This window comes from Eutrigla gurnardus (assembly GCF_963514095.1).
Source record: "Eutrigla gurnardus genome assembly, chromosome: 15".
NCBI lineage: Eukaryota > Metazoa > Chordata > Actinopteri > Perciformes > Triglidae > Eutrigla > Eutrigla gurnardus.
Window position 1 is genome coordinate 24795580 of NC_139938.1, and position 24070 is coordinate 24819649.

The 24070-nt window shown below is 43.3% G+C and overlaps 2 protein-coding genes across 5 annotated transcripts in view; one reads left to right on the forward strand and one right to left on the reverse strand.

Annotated features, from left to right (window-relative positions):
* Nucleotides 1-1053: 1053 nt before the first annotated feature.
* LOC311025740 (putative fibroblast growth factor 1) lies at nt 1054-4989 on the reverse strand. Of its 4 annotated transcripts, XM_084028826.1 has the most exons (5): nt 4823-4989; nt 4445-4627; nt 3355-3626; nt 2841-2944; nt 1054-2365 (listed from the first exon to the last, which is right to left on the reverse strand). In XM_084028826.1, exons 2-5 carry the CDS (start codon nt 4522-4524, stop codon nt 2180-2182), a joined length of 642 nt encoding a protein of 213 aa, XP_083884952.1. In that variant the 5' UTR covers nt 4525-4627; nt 4823-4989; the 3' UTR covers nt 1054-2179. The 4 variants fall into 4 exon arrangements, with proteins under 4 accessions (XP_083884952.1, XP_083884954.1, XP_083884951.1 ...); XM_084028828.1 differs by lacking the exon at nt 4445-4627 and having other exon boundaries at nt 4823-4971; XM_084028825.1 differs by lacking the exon at nt 4823-4989 and having other exon boundaries at nt 4445-4737.
* A 4323-nt stretch (nt 4990-9312) lies between these two features.
* LOC311025222 (rho GTPase-activating protein 26-like) overlaps nt 9313-24070 on the forward strand; it is a 71551-nt gene continuing 56793 nt past the window's right edge. Inside the window, exon 1 of the mRNA XM_084028044.1 lies at nt 9313-9989. Within this exon, the coding sequence (XP_083884170.1) occupies nt 9836-9989 (154 nt within the window). The 5' untranslated portion in view covers nt 9313-9835. The remainder of the gene's footprint in view (nt 9990-24070) is intronic.

The window sequence follows — 24070 nt, forward strand, 5'->3', positions numbered from 1 at the left end:
GATTAGACGAAGAATGCCATTGCTTTCTGAAAAATGCGGTGCAAAATACTTGATCGGGGTGAACGGAGGTCGGCCTCTGCGTCGGGCTGGTGTCAGAAAGCTTGCAAAGAGGTTGTTCTTAATGAACTTGTCTGACATTAATGCCACGTTACGTGACCTTAGTCCTGAGCTGCATCCAATGAGAGTGCAAGACACTTGTTGAGGTTAAACCTGGCGGAGGGGACGGCTCGCTTAGATACATGTGTGATCCGTGTGTTTCCTTTGCAGCTGTTGTTGTTGTTGTTGTTGTTGTTGTACCTGGGGTGTTTTGCATGAATGAAAACACTGTAAATAATCTAGATAGGGACGTAGTTCCCACTAACTTCTCGCATATGTTTTCGTGATCAAATATAGTTTGGATGTCATTAATAAAATGTATAGCAATCAGGCAAGTACAGGAAGTTGGCAATGGATGTTTGGTCAGTGTCTTGTTACTTTGATGCGATATAAATCTAAATAAATAAATAAATGTCATAATGTATTTTATTGTAGCAAAATGTTTGGCTGCCTGGATTATGAAACTGTATTTGTTAATTTAAAGTTCAATTAAAACAAAGATTCAGATTTAACTATTTTCATTCATGATTTATTTTTACTGAGATTATGCGTAATGATAATAAAACCGAGACGTTTTGAAACCCTTGTTGCCACAGAGCGAAGCACCACCGAACCTAAAGCAATGCTGCCATCTTGTGGCCAAACATGATACTTTCTAATGTTTGTGGCGAGGAGGAACGCGTCTCTGGTAAAACACCTGCAATAGTGTAATTTGTTAATAAAAACAGATGTTCACAGGCAATGCCAAACACACACACACACACACACACACACACACACACACACACACACACACACACACACACACACACGTGTTTTGAATCAGACTTAAAATCACTGCTTGTGCTTCTTCAAATATGGGAGAACTCATTAGTAAGAAATGTATTGGACACTGTTCCTTTAAAGATATGCATGAACTCATATAAACCTTTTACCAATTAAGGAAGAACAACAATCCTTATTCCAGCAAATCAAACGCACATTTATTCAATTTTTATGCATTTCATACACATAAGAACACTTAATACAATATGTATTACTTAAATAAAAAAGGTGATCATATTACCTTCATCTATGTATAAATTATACATTTAAAAAAATGTCCATTACAACTTTCAGCAATATTAAATTGTATTAGGAATAAAACATTTAAAAAAATAAATATTCACAAATGTAAATGAACAGAGTATGATGTGTGTTTCAACCTTAAAGAAACATGGGAACAGAAATAAGTGAGTCATTTTACTTCACAAAATGAAACTTTTTTGTGGTCCAGGACAGAATCTTTGACCGTTGGGTGTCACCGGGATACAGTTACATTCTTCTTCGGTTCCACTTAACTTAATAACCTCACTGGTTACAGAAACAGTTTCCACATCTACCTTGAAGGCACATAAGACCAATAAAATCACACCAATGCTAACTGTTGTCGTGGCTAACCCTTTCATGAACAATGGTGCTTCTTTTTTCCAACATGTTCAAAGTGTGTTTTCAGTTTAAAATGATCTAAATTTGCTGACATTCAACACACAAGTGTTTCCAGAGGCAGGCTTGAGCAGACTCAAACGCGTGACTAATGAGATTGTCACTTCCATCGTGCACCACCGCGTACCATCGAGCAAGCATATGAAATACATATATTACTGCTATTACTGCCTTCACCGACTCCGTTGGAGTTTGAATCCCACGCCAGATGTTTGGCTCTTTTATGTTTACTGCCTTGTTGGTTTGCTTCGTGCCAGACGTGATCAATTGTGAAACTATTTCTGCCTGTTGCTGTCTTCCAGCAGTGGTATTTCATGCTAGCTTTCAAAGTGAACAGCCGTTTATCAAAGCTGACACGCACTGATATCGCACACAGAGAGAGGCTGCTTATGTGCTCATAGGCAGAAAAGAATTCTGGATATTAGTGTATATGTGATGATCACATGAGCTGGAATCACATATTCCCTCAATGAACATTCAGGTTATTCATGTTGAAAGTGTAAAATCAGCATTAAGTGTTTGCTTCAGGGCTTTTTCCGCCCTCTCGTACTGATTTGACCTTTAAATCGGAAACTTTACCTGGCGTAAAACACTCGTTTTACACGCCGCCCGCAGGCCTTGGCAGGAAAAAGACGGCCTTCTGACCCTGGTGGGTGTCCGGTCCTGCTTTGGGTTTGCCGTTCCTCTTCAGCCCCACATACCAGCTGTACTTCTGAGAGCGATATGTGTTGTAGTGGTTTTCTTCGTACTTCTCCAGGAAGTAACACTCATCGTTCAGCGCTTGCTGACATGAGAAGAAGATAATAGGGGAGAAAAAGAAACGTTTCACTGCGAGTCTTCTCATTCGTCCTGTAGATGCATTTAGTTGGACACGCATAGCAACAGAACAGAATAAATAATGTCTTAAAGTGCTCAATAATAGAAATAAGTATCATAATACATCTGTTATTACCTTAATAGCTTGTGTTACTCATGTGTTATTTTATACATCCCACTGACAAATTATTGCTCACGGTGATTTATATTTTGCACCTGGTCACCCTTTGGCTCTGGGACTTTCCAGAGTTTTGCACTTGTGGAAAAATAATCCAGTTTATTGCAAAACTGTAGGAATTATCTTAAACTGCCAAACTCAAAAGTATTATGTGATTTTGACGAAGGTAGCCCCGAATGAAACAACTCCTCCAACTTTTGGGTCACATTTAATCTTTCCTTTTCAAATTAGTCAAATAAATAAGTCATTTTGTCCAAAAACTCACTGATCCATAGAGGCGTCCGTTCCTGTTCATGGCCAGGTAGCGTCCGGTCATCTCGCCCTTGATGACCACGACTCCTACGCTCACAGCCTTCAGCCTGAGGACGTCTGCAACCCAAAAATATGACACAGGCCTTTTCCAAAGGACACAGTGGAAGATAAACATACCTAAACACAACGTAACGCTCATTTTTCTCCTGAAATACATATTTGCTCAGCATTTTTCAGGGAAAGCAGGCCCCGTCTTCTGAATGTGTACACAGGGCAAGCAGGGATGTTTACAGATCTGAGACCGATTAAATACCTTCTCGAGAGGCCTCTAACACACACTTGTGAGTCTTAATAATCCTCCATTTACACGAGGCCAGGGATCAGGTTTCTACCCAAACGTTGACCTCTTTTCTTTTGTTTATCATCATTTTAAAAAGAGGTTTAATCAACTTTCAAATATGTTTTGAGTCCAGATAGATATGTTAATATTTGCTATAGAAAGAAAGAAAAACAGATTTCTCCCTCACCGTAGGAGTCGTTCTCCTGCCTGCCACCGATCACAGTCCCATCTGCTAAAATCCTCAGGTGATATCCTCCGTTCTGGCTGTACAGTCTGCTCAGGGTCCGCTGCTCCGGTCTGGACGTGTCCAGAGACCCGGGTCCGAAAGGCAGCAGGGTCACGTCCCCCTCAGACATCCTGCTGAGGGTTTGAGGCTTGGATGAGGCAGAGTGGTGCCCCTGTGTCTGCAACGTCACACCAGACCCCCCGTGTTCACCGCTCATGCCTCCCGGACGGCGTCTGAGACACGAGAGAAAACAGGGAGACAACGCCGCCTTCATGGTGGGATCACAGGGAAATGCTCGCCTCCCTCGACCACGTTCTCCCTCTCTCTGCGTCTCTGTTTCACTCTGTCAACCTTTTAAGGCAACCTTCTCTTTTTTTCCCCTTTCTTTCTTTTTTTTTTATTGAAGTGATGAAACCAGACTGGGAATCAGATCTGGATGGAGGCCAGATGGAGCCGACCAACATGATCAAACTTGTTTTCTGACTTAACATCACTTTGATTCGTTGTTTCTGGGAAATTCTTTCCAGATGGGAGTGATGTAACATTCACCTGAGAGCGGTGCAACGGCGAGACAACAATAACATGGTGAAGGGCTGTGGTTTTACTCTGTGCTGGAAATCAGCTACGTTTTAACAGGCAGACAAATCCCCGGCAGACAAACACTTTAAATCATTTCCGCTAGAGGAAAAAGAAAGCATCCAGCCCTGTCTGTCCTACCCCTTGGACTGTCTCCCTTCGAAGAGCTTATCCACACAAAAAAAAGCCACAATGTTGGTGTAACTGCAATATCCTGAAGAGGAAGAGATCCCAGAGCAGCAGTGGCTGTCATAAAAGCCTGTCTTTTCAAATGGGGAAAGTAGCAGGGAAGCTGTAAAGGACCCAGCCAAGCAGTGGTACAACTCTGGCCAGGGTTGGCATTTGTAGCCAGGAGATAGAGTGCAATAGAGTCCAGGCTAGCCCACATCTGGAAGGACAGAGAGAAACAGAGGGGGGGAGAAAAGCGAAAGACAGAACGGTGCAAAGCCACAAGAGGAATGTAAGGCCTACCCACTGCCAGACGTGTTTCCTAAGACCAGGACCCGGAGAGGAATGCTGTGTGAGGGGATATGAGGAGTTAGTTTCTGTCCACATGGACCTTCAGACGGAGCCGCCGGTGGAGGATGACGTCAAAGGGTCCGAGTGTTGACCGAGGCAGAGGGCCGGTGGGAGGAGAGACTGAATCTGTGTGCTCAGACTGCTTAACATCATCAACCCAGTTCAGCGTTGGGAATCAAATATTGCTGTTTCACGACAAAGTCAGGACGGACGGATGCTGAGCAAAGAGTTTGATGTGTAACACAAACACACACGAGCCACATCTGTATGAAGTGTCAGGTGATCAGGAACACAAACAACAAGCATCCACTGACCCAGGGAGTCGGTAGCCTACCTGTGAGAAAGTCATGTGACACTTCCCCGGATGAGCCAGCATGTCCTCTTCTTGCCTCTTTTTCTTTCTATTTTTTTTAAACTGGAGTTTGGGTCAAACCAGCAACCGTTTGTGCAAAATCTCCCTCCAGCAGGGAAGTGGAGACTTAAGGGAGCATGTCTGTATTTGTACCGTATCTACCCCCCTCTTACAACGTCAGAGGACTCATTTTAACAGGCCAACGTCAGGACTAAAATTACCACACTAGAAGAGAGACAGAGACAGAGAGAGAGAGACTTAGACAGGGTGACGCAAGTGTCCAGGCCATAGGGATCCAGTCGGGGCTGCCTGTCTGGCTGAGCGCTGATACATTCTCACGGCGGTGTCCTCCTGCAGACACTGGTGAGCAACACAGTATAAACATTTATACAAGAAGGACGGTGACTTGAGTTTCCACAGTTCCTCTTCCAGGAGGCCAGTAGCTCTGCAGCCTGGACCAGGTCTCGTGCTCGGATGCTCAGGATGACGGGACTCGCTTCACATTCCTGCAAAGTTAAAAATGTGGGTGGGGTGTTGACATTTCTCAAAATGGTGGAAATGGCTTCTTAGGACGCAGCAATCTCAGGATCTATTTTTTGCACGCGTCTGCCTCACACTTGCACGACAGTAAGCAGCAGTGGAGTGCAGGCTGGCTGAATTATTCACGGTGCTGGGCGTCTTCTTCCAACGGCTACTTGGAGCTCTGACTCTGTATAATTTATTCCCTTTCAGTGCGTCTGCATTTCAAAACCACTCAGTCTTTTTTCAGAGCTGTAAGAGACGAACGTCTATGGAGAGAATGTGCAGCAAAAAGTAGAAAAGAAAGAGTGATCACACTGCCAAAAAGTGGAGAGCCTGACCTACATTTGTCTCTCACCTGTTCAGCGCTGAGCTTCTTCTGCTTGGTGGAAAGAGCTGTTTTACCTCTTTAGACCAGCAGATGGCAGAATAGGTCAATTTAAGTGCAAAAAAAATGAAATGCATTGCATTTTGTACACAACTTTATTCCAAACTGTCAAAACAATTGTGTAGAGTGTAAACAAAGGAAATGAGTTGGCTATAGGTAAAAAAGTAAAAATGATCTGTTGTTAGGGAGCTTTGAGACACCGCCTCACTATTAAGGTGAAAAACACTTTTATAGTAGCCTATATGCTACACAGACACCTCAGACTCTGACATTTCTTAATGTTCACCAACTATCACCCTACAAAACAGACTCGTTGTTATTATTGTAGTGTTTATTATAGCAGGTTTAATGCTTGTGGTGAATAGTGCTGTAAAAGGAGCTTCCAGCAGGTGAAGCCCCTCCAGCTCCATTCATCTTAATGGGACCAACGTTGACCTGAGGAGGTTGGTGATGTACTTTGTTTGTCTGTAATGGATGTTGTGATTGCATATAACTAATTAATATATAATTACACTGTATATCTGTAGTAGGAGTGTCCTCGACCAAAGTCTTAAACGATGATTTAATCCATTTTTGTTGATCAAAACCATCAGAATCAGCTTTAATAATAAATAAATGATATACATTTTTTTTTTAATATTCAAAGATGCTTTACATGAGATGCAGGACAAAAACAGAACACAAAAATACTCAGACAAACAAAATATAGAAACACATATATGACATTTGGGAGTTTGACGGTCATGGAGACGCAGTGTGATTTTTGGGTTTTGAGTTGAAGCTTTATTTGCCAATTATGTTTAACACACAAGCAATTTCCCTCAATGCACCTCCACACATCACAGGAATTCACTCTGCATATCTAGAGGAGACAAATCGCTCCAACAATAACTAAACTTATTGCAGGATATTGTCCTCAGAAATGAATGCCAACTAGACGGGACCAGTGTCCTGTTTTTCAGTGTCTCTGGATGTCTTTGAGCAGAAGGAAATCCTCTGACTCACCGTAGAGGAAGCACTTCTGGCTGAGAATATGACACAAGCGGCTGCGTGACCTTCTGTGGGATGAAAAGGGGAGAGACGGTCATGAAATACTGGATGGGAGGAAAATTAATCAGCACTATAGGGGGAGGGAGATTGGTGTGACGGGTGAACCTCCTGATCCTACCAGACCCTTAAAGCTGCAGATGTATTTTAGATTTAAGTCGAGAATTCAAGCTTTCCTAAATGTCGGTCTGAACTCCAAGCAATATAAAAAGATGGAACATAAAGGCATGCTATTTCCCCCCCATGTCATATAATAGATAAATACAGTAAATGCGAGATTGTTCATTAAGGTGCTGTGAGTTTTAACCTGAGGACGGTACTGGAGCTGTGAAGGGCCGAAGAAGACAGCTTGAAAGCTGATATTTGCGTTGTGTGTCTAAAGAGGAAATGGAAATATGGAGACATATTTTTAGCTGTCGACAATCGTGTTACGGTTCTCTCAACAGGAAGCCTTCTGTGGGAGGAGAGGTTGATGCAGAGGATGAAATTAGACGAGACAAACCTAATTAACAGCATCTTGATGGCCATAAAGCTTCTTAGCAGCGATAGACTAAAACCCACCGCCTTTCTCATTCACTGGTGTGAATGGAAATTCTTATTGTTTTTACTTAACCCCTTAAGAAACTTTATACTGTAATTAATGTACTCGCCGGCCTTGCAGACTTGGTTAATGTTATAGGAATGGAGACCTTTATTTTCTTTCAGTAACAGAACATGAGCTCATAGAGGTTATCCTAGGGTGTGATGGCAAAATGACAGACTCAAATTTTGAGAAGCTATGGCTTCTGAAAAAAGGATGATTTCCATTTAAGTCACAGCACGTAATCTTTCAGCATGTCAAATCAAAACCTGTGTTCTGTTTCAGAAAATAAATTCTTCTTTAAAGTGTGCCATATTGTTCTATTTTATAATCTTAACAGTGATTTTGTGAGACTATCACGTTTTGATATTTATAGCTAATGTCATATTTTTATTTACAATACCTGACTATGAACTGGTTCTGGTTCTTGTTGTGCTGGCCTTCCACATCTAAGACTTCATACACAAACAACAGACTTCCTGTCAGTGGCTATCTCTACACCACACTGTGACAGATGGAGAAATGAGCAGACGACCAGATGCTGTGCTTTTTAGAGGAAGTAGCGTGCCTAAATCTGACAGACAATAACCGCAAACACATATCAGTGACATGCATGTACTACTTATAATAATAATACAATTTTAAAAACGTGTCATAATTTGAAATGTAAGGCAGCAGTCAGCAACTACAATAGCATCAAGTTAGTGTAAAGCAGATTCAGTAGGTTTTCAGGCTATTTTCCTGCAGAAATACGTTGTTTGTGTCTTTCTCCTCTCCTGTCCTCAAATAAAAAAAGCCTAACCTATTTTTCAATATGCTGGTTGATATGTACAGTATATGTGAAGCAGAATACATTTCAGTTGTAGTGCCGCGTCGCGCCAGAAGGGGGCAGCAGAGAGTGCTGGCGGCTTTAATCCAGGCAGATCCCGCCGCACAGAAATTCCCCGCTCTGGTTGAAATGACATCAGCGTCTCCGCCCACCAGCCAGGCTCCCAGCCCGCTGCTGCCTCAAAGGTCGTCTATGCTCGGTAAGATGTCATACGCGTCATTTGCCTTGCATGCACTTTTTTTTTTTTTTACTGTGCTAGGGATCCCCCATATTATGATGTTAATCCATTATTTCCCACAAATGACATTAAACACTCAAACTAGCGATCTTGGCTGATTTATGTCTGCAGCTTTCTTGATTGTTGCACTTCCGCTCCACCAAGGATGCAATCAAAGCTGTGCACATACTGTATGTGTGACCTTCTTGTATGTAAAGTATTAGTTTAGAAAACACAATTACTATTCTGTCTGCTCACTGCTAAGGGTTGTTAGGGCTTTAGGAGGTTATGTTTGTGTAGGAGTTACAGGTGACCTCATGAATGCAAACACTCCTAGAGGATACATTCTCATGACCCTGTTGACCTCCTGACCTTTCATCTCAGGCCATCAGGTCAAAATTTTCCCAACCTTTATCACCAAATATCCCCAACTAATACCATTCCTGTCAGCCGCAGTTATGCTTTGTGTTTTTGGTGCCAGCTAATTAAACGTTAGCATGGCTAAGAGGCTAATATCACCTGCTGATAGCAATGCTACTGTAACCATTTCAGCATGCTGATGTTGAGGATCTTTCACGTGGAGGAACCTTTCGAAGAAGGCCTCATTATAATGCAAACTTCATCACTTAATAGGATGCAGCAGGCAAAACCCTTTCCACGAACGTTTCCCAGAAACCGGATCGGAGTGAGCCCTCTTCCTGCGTCTCTGTTTTGGAGTCGCCGCAGGGCCCGCCCCCGCCCACCAAAGAAGGGGGTCAGCGCTCCAGTCCGGCCATGTGATTGGCCGAGAGGGCCGTCGGTCGCGGGATTATCCGCGTCCGGGTAGGTCGGTGACGGTTCCGCAGCGCTGAGCCGAGCGTGGCCGTGTGGAGGAGGAAAGCACAGCGCATTCAAACAACCGCCCAGCGAAGACGCCGCATTCACGAGGCTCCACTTCGGTTTCTGCTCCTCCCTCCCTCCCTCCTCGCCCCGGGCTTCACTCCGGTCCGGTCCGGTCCACAATAAGCTGGTGGAGAGGAATGCAGTTTACCTGAGCTTCTTCTTCTTCTTCTTACAAGCCCAACACACACTTCCACCCTGCTGTGACTTCTTTTTGTCATTTTACATTTCATTATAACTGCATGCCGCGTCGGAGCGCTGCGGAGGGAACCGGGAGGACTCCCGCTCGGGTCAGCTGGAGCGTCTGCTTGTAAATACGGGAACGCCAGGTTATGTAGGTAGCTGTCGGATGCATCTCCGCCCCGTTGTTTACATGCAGTAATTGGATTTCCAGAAGCAGCAGCAGGAGTAGTAGACCAGGGCTTCCCTCCTCCTCCTCCTCCTCCTCCTCTTACTATCCCCTGCTTCTTCTGTACGGAGCTTTTTTTTATTCTGCCGGGTTGAGTCGAGGCCAGCGGTGCTGCTGAGACAAGAAGATGGGACTACCTGCCCTGGAGTTCAGCGACTGCTACCTGGACAGCCCGCAGTTCAGGGAGAGGCTGAAGTCCCACGAGCTGGAGCTGGACAAGACCAACAAGTTCATCAAGGAGCTGATCAAGGACGGCAAGGCGCTGATCCAGGCTCTGAAATGTAAGTGTGTGTGTGTGTGTGTGTGTGTGTGTGTGTGTGTGTGTGTGTGTGTGTGTGTGTGTGTGTGTGTGTCTGTGTGTGTGTGTGAGTGTGTGTGTGTCTGTGTGTGTGTGTGAGTGTGTGTGTGTGTCTGTGTGTGTGTGACATTCATGTTCATAACAAACATACATCTGTTTTGGTGCATGTGGTTTTGTCAGAATGAGGACAAGGAGGGTTTGATGATGCCTTCAGGTGCATGCACGTGAAAGAGACCGCTGTGGAAGTCTCGGTTACATTGTTATTACATGAAAAGCTGTGTGTGTGTGTGTGTGCGTGTGTGTGTGTGTGTGTCTGTGTGTGTGTGTGTGTTACTGATGCAGCACCTATTCAGAAGTAAAGAGGCATGGTGGGTGAGTTTGAGTGAGCCCTGAAGCTGTCACCATGTTTGTTGCCACCAGTTTACATTATAAGGCCTTAATAGAGAAAGGGAGCATGTGCTGTAGTTTTACTGACACTGATACGGTGATAAAGTGTGTGATGTTGTTTTTAGTGATGATAAAGTGACTACAAGTTCTCTTCTTTTTTAGTTTTTTAATAATGACAGGCGTGCACCAGGGTTATGGGTGGACACGTGTATGTAAGACTGCCATTAAGGTAGTTTGGAGTTGAGTTTTGTTCTAGTTAGGGATCCAAAAAGGGTGCGGGACTGGATCTTTTGAGCGAGATGTTTTACATTAATGTTGGGAACTTTTCACGTGTTTCCCCTAAGTTGAGTTTCAGAGTTGGAATGGCCTTTTAATTGGCCAGGGTTCCTCCTCTGGCTCTCATTTTACCTGCACACAGTTTCAAAAAATCATGTTGGCGAAAAAGCAAACATGTAACTTGTGCAACCAAGCAGGTGATAAAATATATATACAAAATATACAGTTCTTCGTAGGGTTTTCTGCTTTGCTTACCTGATCCATTATTTACAGTGTTGGCGGTCTGCACGCTCCCAATCTGGTGAAACAGACCGGTCTACCAGCAATGACCCTCTATGCCCTCTTCAAGGTCACCAGTCTCCATTGACAAAACCAGTCATTTTACATGGCAGAACTGGGGAGTTGCTTTTCTACTGCTGCCTCAATCAGTGTGTTTGTTTGTGTTCTTTTGAACCTAATCTCAAGCTGTAAAGACCAAAGTAACACATCACACATAACATATCAAGGCAGCGGTGAATCAGAAACTCCGTTGGCTTTGAGAAAAGCAGAACAGTTTCAGTTCCCTGTCAGAAAGAGCGGCACTAAGGCTGATATAGGGCTGTTCTTAGTTGACTAACGGGGGATTTTGTTGACTAATCCACTAGTTGATTTAATCAAAAGATTAAAGAGTTTCTCCACAAAGAATCACACAAAAGCCCCGTTTTAAATCTTGTTTACCAGCGACGTGCTCATCATTTCCTCAAGTTTCTTGTGGAAAAAAGCATTAAAAACGACAAATTGAGTAAAGGAATGTTGTTTGCGGCTTCCCATGAACTGATATTGATTCTTTATTCATTTTTTAATTAGGTAGAAGTTTCTTTTAAGTGGCTAAAAAAATGTGTTTATGACATTGTGCTGATACTCTTGTCTGTTTCTCCAAACTTTAATCCAAAAAGCACAAAACTAATAGATGTCTAATGAATGAATGAATAGGAAACCCTGAGAATATGATGCCACTTCCTTACATCGACCAGGTCTCCCATTAGCACACATTCTGTTGGGATATGATGGAGACGTTATCACACGGCCTCTCTTACCAAATAGAGTTGTGAAAAGTAGAAATAAAGAGACGTTGTTCGATGAGAAGTCCTGAAAATAAAAAAATAAAAACGACTTGGTGGTGGATTTGTGGCGTCACGCGGCCTGAGCGGCGGTTCGAAAGTGGTCAGATGATAAGAGGTTGAATTTATGTGCAGCGGTTTCAACTCTTTTGTGTTAAATGTGTATGAGTTTGCGCTCCTGACGCTGTGGAAGTATGATTGTGCTTCGGTGTATAGAGTATTATATACACACGGACACATCCTGGAAAGTCCGGCCTGCTGGTTCACCTGAACCTTCCCCCCCGTGTAGCTCATTCCTCGCTACAAAGCTGGGTCAGCTGACGCTATAAAGACGAGTCTGCTCTGGTCCGGTGGTGAGATCTAGAAATCAAAGAGCCCGGCTCGCCATTGTAGCAGCTGGTGACAAAGAGCACGTCTGCAGATTTTTCCTTGTTAATCTTTTTTATACCTGCGCTGCAAAGTGTTGTTGCCCTTTGTCGGCACATGTGATGGATCAGTTGTGAAAAGGTCTTTTTCTGAAAGCACTTTGAAGTCCTCTGTGCAGAAGCCTTTCTCTCCAACGCACCTCCACCTCGTCAGCTGTTCCCCAGGCGTTAGGGTGCTTTGTTAGTCATTAATGACCGGAGAAAGTCAAACATTCACAACACGCTTCTCAGAATTTTTGCCGTTGTGGACGTTCCATGATGTATCAGGTGACAGAGACTGTTGTGACCATACAAGATTTTTATTTACACTTTACACCAACTCATCTGTGGAGACGGTTTCTATACATAAATAAGTGCAGAAAGCATGGGGGAAATGGCATAAAATAAACCTCTGGGGCTGAATATAATGTATAGTAATCAAATGAAAGTAACATGAAATGGTAAAATGTTGCTTAACATATCTTAATAAAATTAATATGTGATAATGATGCATGTGTGATAAGATAGCCTCTTCTTCTTCTTCTCTCGCTCTTAGAGGAATACAGGAGGGTTCACTCTTGCAATCACTCTTGCAATTGACAGCAGCTTTATCCCGTTTGTGGGCGTCAAACTGATTTGTGTAGCAATTCAACATGTAGACACACACACACACACACACACACACACACACACACACACACACACACACACACACACACACACACACTGTGTTTCACTGTAGACTTTGAAAAGCAAAAGTCTGCCTTGAATAAATACTTTGAGACACATCTGCCAAACTAAGATGACACACACACACACACACACACACACACACACACACACACACACACACACACACACACACACACACACACACACACACGTGTGTGTTAGCCAGATGTCATTTAAGTGCAGCTCCAGCTAGTCATTACAGGGCCTGTAGAAATGTTGGGCCCTCTGCTCCACCTCTAACATGACACGAGGCTCAATCAGCCAACCAAACCCTAATTAGATCCACCGTGTTTTGGCAGTTTGTGTGACACAGACGTGACGTTGCCATGTTTGCAGCGGAGAGCGGAGGATATTCTGGAAGTTTGGCTCAGGAGAGTGTGTTGCCTGTCAGCTGTTGAAGGTGTCTGAGGGGGATGCTTCCCTCCCTTTTTCTTTGCTGTATAAATCACCATCAGCAGTATGTAATGTTGCAGCAAGCAATATGTCTAATACATTCTGGGCAAAACTCCAGAATTGTTATTATTTATTTGACTTTTTGGCATGAAAATGGATACAATACACACATCAGTTCATAAAACATCTTAACAGTTCAACCAAGAGTCAAACAGTCCAGCAGGAATCTGTCAGTCAGTAGATCATTGACCCCCCCCCCCCAAAAAAAATAAAATCAACAAAAATCAATTGAACAATCCACAATTGCAGCATTAAAACAATGCTAGAACCTGTAACTGTACACACCCAGTGCCCATTATTACCATGGCGACCCGGGGCTTAGCTGTCATGGACTAGAGTTTCACAATGAGGTCATCTTCCGCTGCTCTGACAGCGCTGCTTCCTGGATTAAGACATGTTAGAATCAAAATGTCAGGCACACACACACACACACACACACACACACACACACACACACACACACACACACACACACACACGTTTTACAGTCAAACTATGACATATCTTTCTGTCATAGATATTTTTCTCAAGCATTAAAAAGAGGTTTAAGGGGCCGGATGCTGAAACATGAGAGAGCTCAGTTAGTTAGAGCCCCCTGTTGTGTTGTGTTGTGTTGTGTCGTGTTGTGTTGTGTGTGTGTGTGTGTGTGTGTGTGTGTGTGTGTGTGTGTGTGTGTGGTTTTACATTTGTCCTCTTTCCTTGAGAAGAATTGATCTGGACTAGTGACCTCATTGTGCTCTATGAATAATGTATATATATATATATATATATACCGGTATATATATATATATATAGTCGACTTTGCAATCTGAGAGTGTCTCCTGACCTTCGCCGAGCTGAGGAGACGATGCTGTTTGACGGCGGGTTAACATGCCGGGAGGACAGACGCACTGCAACGTGACGAAGGAGTAAACGGTGGACGTCCGTGGAAAGCGATGCGTGCTTTAACACATCATTTGTCAAAATGTTTTGAAACGCCCCGTCTCAACTTGGCACTCAAAGCAGAAGAATGTCAACGTATGAGCTACTAGTTGACTACTTGTGTATTATGTCTAGATTTGGTTAAAACTTGTGAAAAGGGCTTTATAAGGGTTTATTCAAGCAGAAAAACAGTTTCCCGGCGGGGACGTCTGCCTCTGGTGTAGTTTGAACTAAATGTGCAGGCTAAACCATAACATTTTCAGCGGCTATTTTAGCCCTATGTAATTTTGCTGATTTAGCCAATAAAACAATGCCTTTAGCCCTTTGGGGAAATAGTTGATGCTGAAACTTTGAGAAACTAAAAAGGCTTAAACCGGCTGCCATGTGAAAATGACATTATGAAGTGGTCCTGCACTAAAAAGTACAGTATAAATATCAGAGGCCCGACCCTAAGAGTGCATGCATTGCTCAGGCACGTATGTGACGTTAGGTGCGGCTTGTTACCCGGTAAAAACAGCCCTCTGCCCCATTAGAGCCGCCTTGATAATAGGTTTGTTTTCTGGCTTCAAATTGAGCCAGTAACGGCCCCCAGTGACCTAACGTAGAAGCTATGAGAGCCTGTGTGTAAATGTCCTAGAGACGGAGGAGTGGGAGTTCCCTCCGACGGGCCGAGTGCACTGTTGCAATTCATATCTTCTTTCAATCTTCTTCCCTCTTTACCTTCTGTCTTTGTTTTTCTGCAGCCGCCCACTGCTGTAATGGCAGTCATTCAGTGGCTCAACTGTCAACCTCGCTGATAGATGAGGGTCTCACACACACACACACACACACACACACACACACACACACACACACCATAACTAATTCTCAATTATGGCCGATGGAGTCTTTTCTCAAAGGTCCAGAGCAAAGGAAGAGTATGTGCCAAGGGGCAAAAGAGAGAGTGTGTGAGAGATTGAGGAGGGGGGGTGTTGTGTTTGTCACAATGGCGTTTAAAAGCCGACATGGCCTTATTTTCTAGCCGTCTATAGAGGAGGAGAGCGACCGGGGTTGTGGGGAGAAGAAGAAGAAGAAGAAGGGGTAGAAGATGGAGGAGGAGAGAATCGGGGACAGAAAAGCGTAGACAGGGTGTGACTACGTGAAGGCATTCCTCCGCAGACGTCACATAGGAACAAAGAGGCGAGACGTGTGTGTGTGTGTGTGTGTGTGTGTCAGTGTGCTAAGTGAACATACTCATGCATGTGTGCGTGCATGTTGGCACTGCAGTGCAGCACAGTGGGGGCTGGGGGTCTTCCTCTGCTTGTGACGTAGCATGGAGGAGATGGAAATTAGGGCACGACTCAGCCCAGCTCTGGGGCTATTGTTGCCTCGCTTTTGTCAGGGCAGACTGTCTGACACACACACACACAGACACACACACAGACACACACACACACACACACACACACAGACACACACACACACACAAACACACACACACACACACACACACACACAGACACACACACACACAGTCGCTGACTTTTCATCAAAATCCTTAAAGAATCTGAAGAACACCAACACCCACATTTCGAGTTTTAACACATTTTTTGTGCAACTGATCATTTGTTGCAAAACACTGGATCACCAAAAGACAATGAAACTTAACGATTTGCAGCGCGCCACACCTTTTAGTTCTTTCACATCAGCATGTTGCGTCATACATGCCCGCACATGAACTTAGCTGTACTATTTACTCATAGGAGGATCATAGGCAAACGTATGTTTCGGCAAGAGGTTGCATTCATTACAAACAGCTATGTTGCTTGTTACGGCTTTAATTAATAGGCTCGTTTAAAATCCATCCAGATCATAAATCAGGTCACGACGTGTATTTAAAACGTACTTCTAAGAAAACAGATTTGTTGCAGAAATGTGTGTGTGGAGGCTGATATCCATAGATTGAAAACGTGCACAGCTCTTAACAATGGCCACAGAAGTAGATCTCCAGCCAGAGGGCCGCTTCATGCCATTAGCTGAATCTTTGATGTGGAGTTTTGGCTCTGGACTCCAGCTGGATTCAAGCTGGTAAATATTTTAGCTCTGGGGCTTATTTAGTTACACTGCCCAGCAGTGATACTCAGCCCCCTCGATGCACTGTGGCATTACTTACTTATGCCCACGGTTTAACTTTATGTCTTCATGCAGTCTTAGAGTCGTAATAGTTTGATTCATATGCAATGTGTGTTTTCCCACTGAGGCAAGAGAGGAGAACGTCGATATTTCATGTTAACATTGTAGAGATTTACAGTGTTAGGGCGAATATAAGGTGTCATCAGAGGAACTGAAAAGAGGAACTGCAACATAAAAAAAGATGTTGTTTTCACGTGGCATAGTTAGAAATACCCTTGAGAAATGCATTTATTAGAATTCAAAATGTTCACATTTTGGAGTACAGGAAACTGTTAAGAAGGAAGTGGGTTTCACACATTAATTTGGATCTGTGACAGCAGACTTACAGTCGACACGTACAGTGGATGCTTACAGGAGGCCGATTGCAGAACTGTAAATGGCATCTGCACCTTTGAACATGCAGACACACAGTTGACTCATACCGTACACCCGCGTGGATATTAATGATATTTTCCTTCCCTTGTGCATTTGGTATAAAGAAAGAAAAGCGAGACATGGTATCAAACGTCCATGGATGAGTCATTACAGGGGAATAAAATGTGTGTGTGTGTGTAACTTCACCTTGTGCTGCACCTTGTTCCACCTGACTGTGTGTACTTTGTGCAGCTGCTAGCAAGAAATGGCCGTCAATAAAAAGTTATAGAAATGTATGAAATAATATAAAAATGTCAGTATCGTCGTACTTGTATTGGTCTTTGTCTCGGGTCTTGGATGAAGAGGACCTGATTTATTTCAAGACCAGTTAGGACCCTACATTGGTCTTGGTCTTGGTCTTGACCTTGTCTCAACTCCTCGAAGTCTTGGTCTCAGTCTCGATACTTGGTCTTGGTCATGACATGGTGTAGGTGGTCTTGACTCGAGTGGGAAATGTTTCTGTAAAACCAGAATACTTGACATTTGGGGACGAGCATCATTTTGCCAGCTTTGATCACATGACTTTGATCACATGACCGTACTCTTCAGATCATAAACCTCCAGAGTGGAGCAGCCAGAGAGGAGGGACAGCTCTGAACTCTGAGGAATGCTCTTTAACTCGCTGCACGCGGCTACCTGATCGCTGCTGCTCATGAAGGAGACAGCTGCACTTTTCACAGCGGCTCATAAAAGCTGCTTTTACTGCAGGTGGTTATGGATGCAAATTGTTTAAATGGAGCGGTTTTAAAACAGCAGAGGGAGGGTGGGGAATTATCGCACCTGACACCTCAGCCTCCTGCTCCCGGATGGAGCTTGAATGTCATGATTGTTTCTCTTGAAAATTCACGGCAAACTTTATCGCAGAGAATGGCTCTTCTCTTATTAAGAAGGATAATTTTACGGTTGATCGGCACCTAATGCACCAGATGAAAATGGGCGGGGGGGAGGGAGGGTTAGCTGTCTTGTTGGCTTCAAGTCTAAACTCATTAACTGAGAGTTTGAATGGAATAGAGCTTCAGGAAACGTTTTAATTTGACTTGCCTGTAGGCCTCCGGGAGGAGTCAAGAGGTTATACATACATACTGTGTGTGTGTGTGTGTGTGTGTGTGTGTGTGTGTGTGCATCCGTGTGCTTGAGTGCAAGCTGTCTCTCTAGATGTGACCAATCAAAGGCAATATAGTTCTTATTGGTTAACTTTAGTTCACGTTCGGTGTCCCACCTGACAGCTGGATGATACCATCCATAAAGTGTCACAAGATCTGAACGACTTTTATGACGGTTGAGGAGGAAAATGTGCTTCGATGTAATAACGCCCAGCTCATCCGAACAGGAAGCTCCTGACTAAAGTTGATTATTGAATATACCATGGGAATGCAATGCAGGTTTCTTTATCCTACGGGAATAAGAAATGTCAGAGGAACAGGAGATATATGTGAACCTTCAGCTCGAGGTGATCTATAACTCCTTAGCCTGCAGTGTTGAGCTGTCAGTCCCACATTCAAGTGTGTGTGTGTGTGTGTGTGATAGTGAAGTTGAAACTGTCAGCCCCGTGGTGCAGCCAAGGTGCAGCTCTTCAACCAGAAAGCTTAGGCCACTGTGGAACTCTGCACAAAAATGTTACCGGGAACACTTAGAGAAGTAGATGATTTAGCCTGACAGGTGTGGCTTAAATCAGGCCGAGATACACAAATACACCCACACACATGCACACTCATACAATACAAGTACATACACACACATGCACACTCATACAGTACAAGTATATACACACACATGCACACTCATACAGTACAAGTATATACACACACATGCACACTCATACAGTACAAGTATATACACACACATGCACACTCATACAGTACAAGTATATACACACACATGCACACTCATACAATACAAGTATATACACACACATGCACACTCATACAGTACAAGTACATACACACACATGCACACTCATACAGTACAAGTATATACACACACATGCACACTCATACAATACAAGTATATACACACACATGCACACTCATACAATACAAGTACATACACACACATGCACACTCATACAGTACAAGTATATACACACACATGCACACTCATACAGTACAAGTATATACACACACATGCACACTCATACAGTACAAGTATATACACACACATGCACACTCATACAGTACAAGTATATACACACACATGCACACTCATACAATACAAGTATATACACACACATGCACACTCATACAGTACAAGTACATACACACACATGCACACTCATACAGTACAAGTATATACACACACATGCACACTCATACAATACAAGTATATACACACACATGCACACTCATACAATACAAGTACATACACACACATGCACACTCATACAGTACAAGTATATACACACACATGCTGACACATGTTGTTGATAAAATAGCTATTTTCCTCCCACATCAAAGCTCTTGAAAGTGAGTCAGAGCAAAGGCAGAAGAGCCAGCGTTACAAGCCAGAAGCCGGCGTGGCTTCCAGCCTTATTTCAGGGAACCATGAGTCTGAGGGTTAGAAGGCGGAAGCAGGTGCTTTTTTTTTTTTTTTTTTTTTTTTGGCCAGGAGGGACGATACCGTCTTCCATACAGGAGAGAACAACCCCTCTTTGTTGGGTCCAAGGAGTAACTCCGATTTCATGTGAAGCCCCAGGCTTTCGGTGTTTTCAGCTCATTTTCTTGTGGGCATGACGGAGTAAACATGGTGTGGCCACTTGACATTATCCTGTTTACATGTATTCAAATACTATAATTACATACTCTACTTAAGTACCAATTTCAGGTACCTCACTTTCATTCCATTTTATATACTTCTACCCACTTTCAATCCAATTCATAAGACTTTTTACTCGCTACACTATTTAGCTTTACACTCAAATAGCTCACACACATATTACGGGTACTTGTTAATAATTCATATTTTACACACACATTTGACTGTTGCTTCCTTGCCGTCTCTATGTCATCACGTTGGTAAAGTAGCTTTTTGGTGAATGTAGGATGTCACTTAGAGTTCAGAAGTATTAGAAACCGTTTGAGGGCCACACCAAACAGAAGTATGAGAGAGTCAAACCGATGGGACGGATGTCATGTGCTTCATTTGAACACAGTGCGTTGTAAGATTTGCACCTACACAGAACCCCCGGGACACCCTTTAACACAACGCTCCTTTGTTGGATCTCTCCTTGTTGAACTATTGGCCTTTTTTTCGAGTTTAAAGCTTTTTTTGTGTGTCTAGCATAAAAAAGACTATTGACTTTTGTTCTTCATTAAAAGGTTTTAAGTCCACGAAGGAAGACTGATAAAATAAAAGATCACCATCTGATTCTGTCCTCTAAAGTGATCAATTGTTGTGTTTCAGAACAACGTGTGCAGTCTTCCATAGAAAGGGGAACCCACAGCCTCTCTTTCCATGGTTATCAACAATAGTCAAATGTCATTTTTAGATGAGAAATTATTCCTATAAAATTGGAACTGGGATTTTTAGGGAACATTATAATATCCGAGGGCAGAATTTGAACTCGGTAGCAAATTCCTAAAAGACATCACATCTCTCTCTTGGTTCTTACCGGCGTGAGAGCACGTTATTGTGCTATAAATATGTCTGACTCTGATTTCTTTGCGATTAATGTGTTTAATAAAGGACTGAGGCTTGTTTGTTAAAGTACGTAATCTTTTACATCTCACGGCTTTTTAATCAGAGCTTAATCTGCTACCAGGATTCTTTAAACAATTCATGAATGAAAGGCAAATAAGTCCTCAAGGCTGCCAGACTGGCATTGAAGGGGACAGTTGACCTTCCAAAACAATGATTTTACTTTCCCCTTCTCCTCCTCTTCCTCTTGCTTTTCCCTTCCTTTTCCTCCTCATACACACACATTTCCACACATCAACATCATCCTCACTCGCCTTCTTTTTCTCATCCCTCTGTCCCTCCTCGTTTCCTTTTGTCAGTCTGACATGGAAATGCCTGTTAGCCCGGTCCTCATCCTGTTTACCTCCCCGATGCACCTCTGTTTCATGTTATTAAAGAAGAACATGCGCTCGCAGAGAAACCTGACTTGGCTGTTTTGGACACGCCACTGCGGATGAGTTTTTCAGTGCTTCTGCACTTACGTTTGGGTATCTGGAGTGCCTAACGACAGAAAAACATGTGATTCATCAAGCCATTCAGATTTAGCTGTCACATGCAGGCTTGTATCAAAGGTGCACCATCATTTTAGCACAAGCTAAAACTGAGCATTTCAGATGGAGGGTGATATTCAAACAGACAGTATGAGGAGAAATAATGTGTTTTTGAACATTAAGTATGAGCCTGAAACTGAGTATGATGTGTCCCTTTTAAATGAAGTGCAGGAGCCTCGAGCTCTCCATCACTTCCATTGTTTTATTTTGGTTCCATGGCAGACGTGACCGTTTGCTGGCCGGGCTGCAGATGCGTTTTTTTGCCAGAGGTTGTGATAATTTTATAATGACAAGGCATGAGCAAACCCCCCACTGGGGTGAATTATTGTACCGGGCATTACTCCGAAGCAAAAACAGCAGGCTAGCGTGATGATGTCATGGTAATGTGCTCTACGTGAAAGCTGTGCTGTCTAGATGAATGCAGAAACGGCCTCAGATAAGGAACGGATGCACTGAATTATTAAACACAATGCAGCGACCCGGGCCGAGGCGTGCCCTGTCCGTAACTATTGAGAGTCAGCAGTTAGGCGTGGATGCCGAGGGATAAAAACCACAACCACAAAGGAGAGCATAAAGCAATAAAGAGCAATAAAGACCCATTTTATTATGAGAGAGCCTGTGTTGCTTACCTGCTTCGAGAAGCCGTACTGCTCAGAGTTAAATAAAAAAAAGGTGCTGCAAATGCATGCAAAGTCAGTGCAAGAAGGCAACGTTTCAAGTGTCAGGTTTCAGGTTTCAAGGCGGTGAAGTGGACCCAACTTAACTCGTGGTAGTGCCAACGGAGCTACACATGTGCGTACTCCAGTCAAAAACAAGAAAGAGAACCCCTGGTGTCTGTGAGATTTTTACTTTTTATTCATTTATTATTTAGCTGCAAATGTGTATGTTTGGGTACTGAAAGAAAGGTATTTATAACAAGAAGGGTCACTTGCAGTGATGAAGCCACATGAACTACCCTTACATTGGAGCCATTTAGCCTCTTTGGTTTTTGGTTCCAACCCGTTATATCTGATAAATGCTACCAGTCAAGACAAAGATCGTTAGTCACGAACTGGTAGGGCTGTTCCAATTTTCTTCTCTCAAAATCCGATTTTCGATTACGATTATTTTGTGAAATGAGAAGAGGCAAAGAAATTATTTCAAATATGCTGTTTTTTATTGAACATTTTGCAAATAATTTCCCCATGCAAACCTTGCTCTTATTAAACAAAAAAATCCCTCGAGGGATTAATATAAAGAACAATTAATGAACTTTTGCCATCTGCCTTTGCTCCATGTTATCTTCTTGTAGACCTCGTGTAAACAAAAAAAACAATCCCTTTTGGATGAAGAGAAAAACCTCACTTTCACATGTATCTTAATGTGTGTCCATTAAACAAAAATGAATGAATAAAGTGCAGAACTTTAACTTTTTGAAACATCGATTTTACGATTACGATTTAAAATGTATTAATCCAACAGGCCTACTAACTGGTGAACATGATAAAACCAGAGAAGTGGCAGGAACCGCTTGTTCTGAAAGGGTTTTACTCTCGTTCTGCATTCAGTTTCCAATTATTCTTTGACCAACATCCTAAATGTGATAATATGATTCCGTTGAAAGACGATGGATGATCATATTGAATCCTGGCCCAGCCCTGGACAACGGATGCATCACATAATCATATATCGTGTCGGGTTTCCACGAGCATCAGCAACAATTGAGAACTGGCCATTTGTGGAGTCATTTTGCAATGAATGAACACTCAACAGAGGGACCTGGTTTATATTTGCACGTTTCCTTTTGAGATTTCTGTCTTTTACACCCTTTCTGTTGGGTTTCTTTTGCTGCAGAGCTTTTATGTTTTCTTAAGTAATAGTTGTACTTTAATAGGTTACACTCCTACTCTTTCCTGGAGCACTTTAGCTGTGTTTGTTGAGTGAAGGACTGCTCAGCTCCATATGTACATATAAATGTAATGAACTGATTTAAAACATTGTCTCACTGCTCCACTTTTCCCCCTCATTGATGTTCACCCCCGTATTGATCTGCAGTGCACTTTCATGGTACGGCAGCAACGTGCAATTTCCAACTCACTCTTTGGACGAGTGCGAGGGTGGGCTGAGGGGAAGACTCGTTCTCCCTTGCTGCCCGGAGCCAACCCAAACAAACCACAATCCACTGGCATGGGGAGCGAGGAAGTGTGGTGTGTGTATTTAACAGTGTGCGTGTCTGAGTTCAGCTCCCATCCTGCTCCAAAAATAACCCCCTGCTAAGAATATTTAATCCCCAGGTTAGCGCTCCCTCTGCCTTTTATGCCTTGCTCTTTATCACACCCTCACACATTGGATGTGTCTACTGTACACACACACACACACACACACACACACACACACACACACACACACATGCTGGTGTTGGGGTTGGGTGTCCGGGTGGAAAGCCAGACACAACTCAGGCTTAGTGGGGCCAATCTGGTAGGGTGTGCGTCGCTCTATCCTGCCTGTTTTCATGCGTCTCCCGTCATTGTTTGGGGATAAGTAGGTTGGCTCGGCCTGATGTCTGGCTGTGCGTTACAGGGTGAGGGAATAACTGGATTATTTATTTATTTAGGATCTTTTGCCTCCTGTTTTATTTGCTCGGATATTTTAGATCTTCCTACTCTGTCCTTTGGTCCTGATCACATCCTGCAGGGACGCCGACAGGACTCGGGGTCAGGAGGGCAAGCCGTGATTAATGCTAGTGGAGGGGGTGGGGGGGCAGGGTTCTCTAAGGCAAAATACATAGCAAACTCCGACCGCTTAAAGAGTGGCTTGTGGTTGATGCTGGTGGCAGAGGGTGGGGCCCTTCTGGTGGGGCCCTTCTGGTGGACCAGCAGCAGTTTGTAGTTTCACCGTTTCACTCGTATTTGTGGAGGTTTTGACCGTCGGCATGTATTTAATAATTTCAGTATGTGATTTGTTAAATACAGAAATGACAACGTCATGAAGTGACGTGCATTG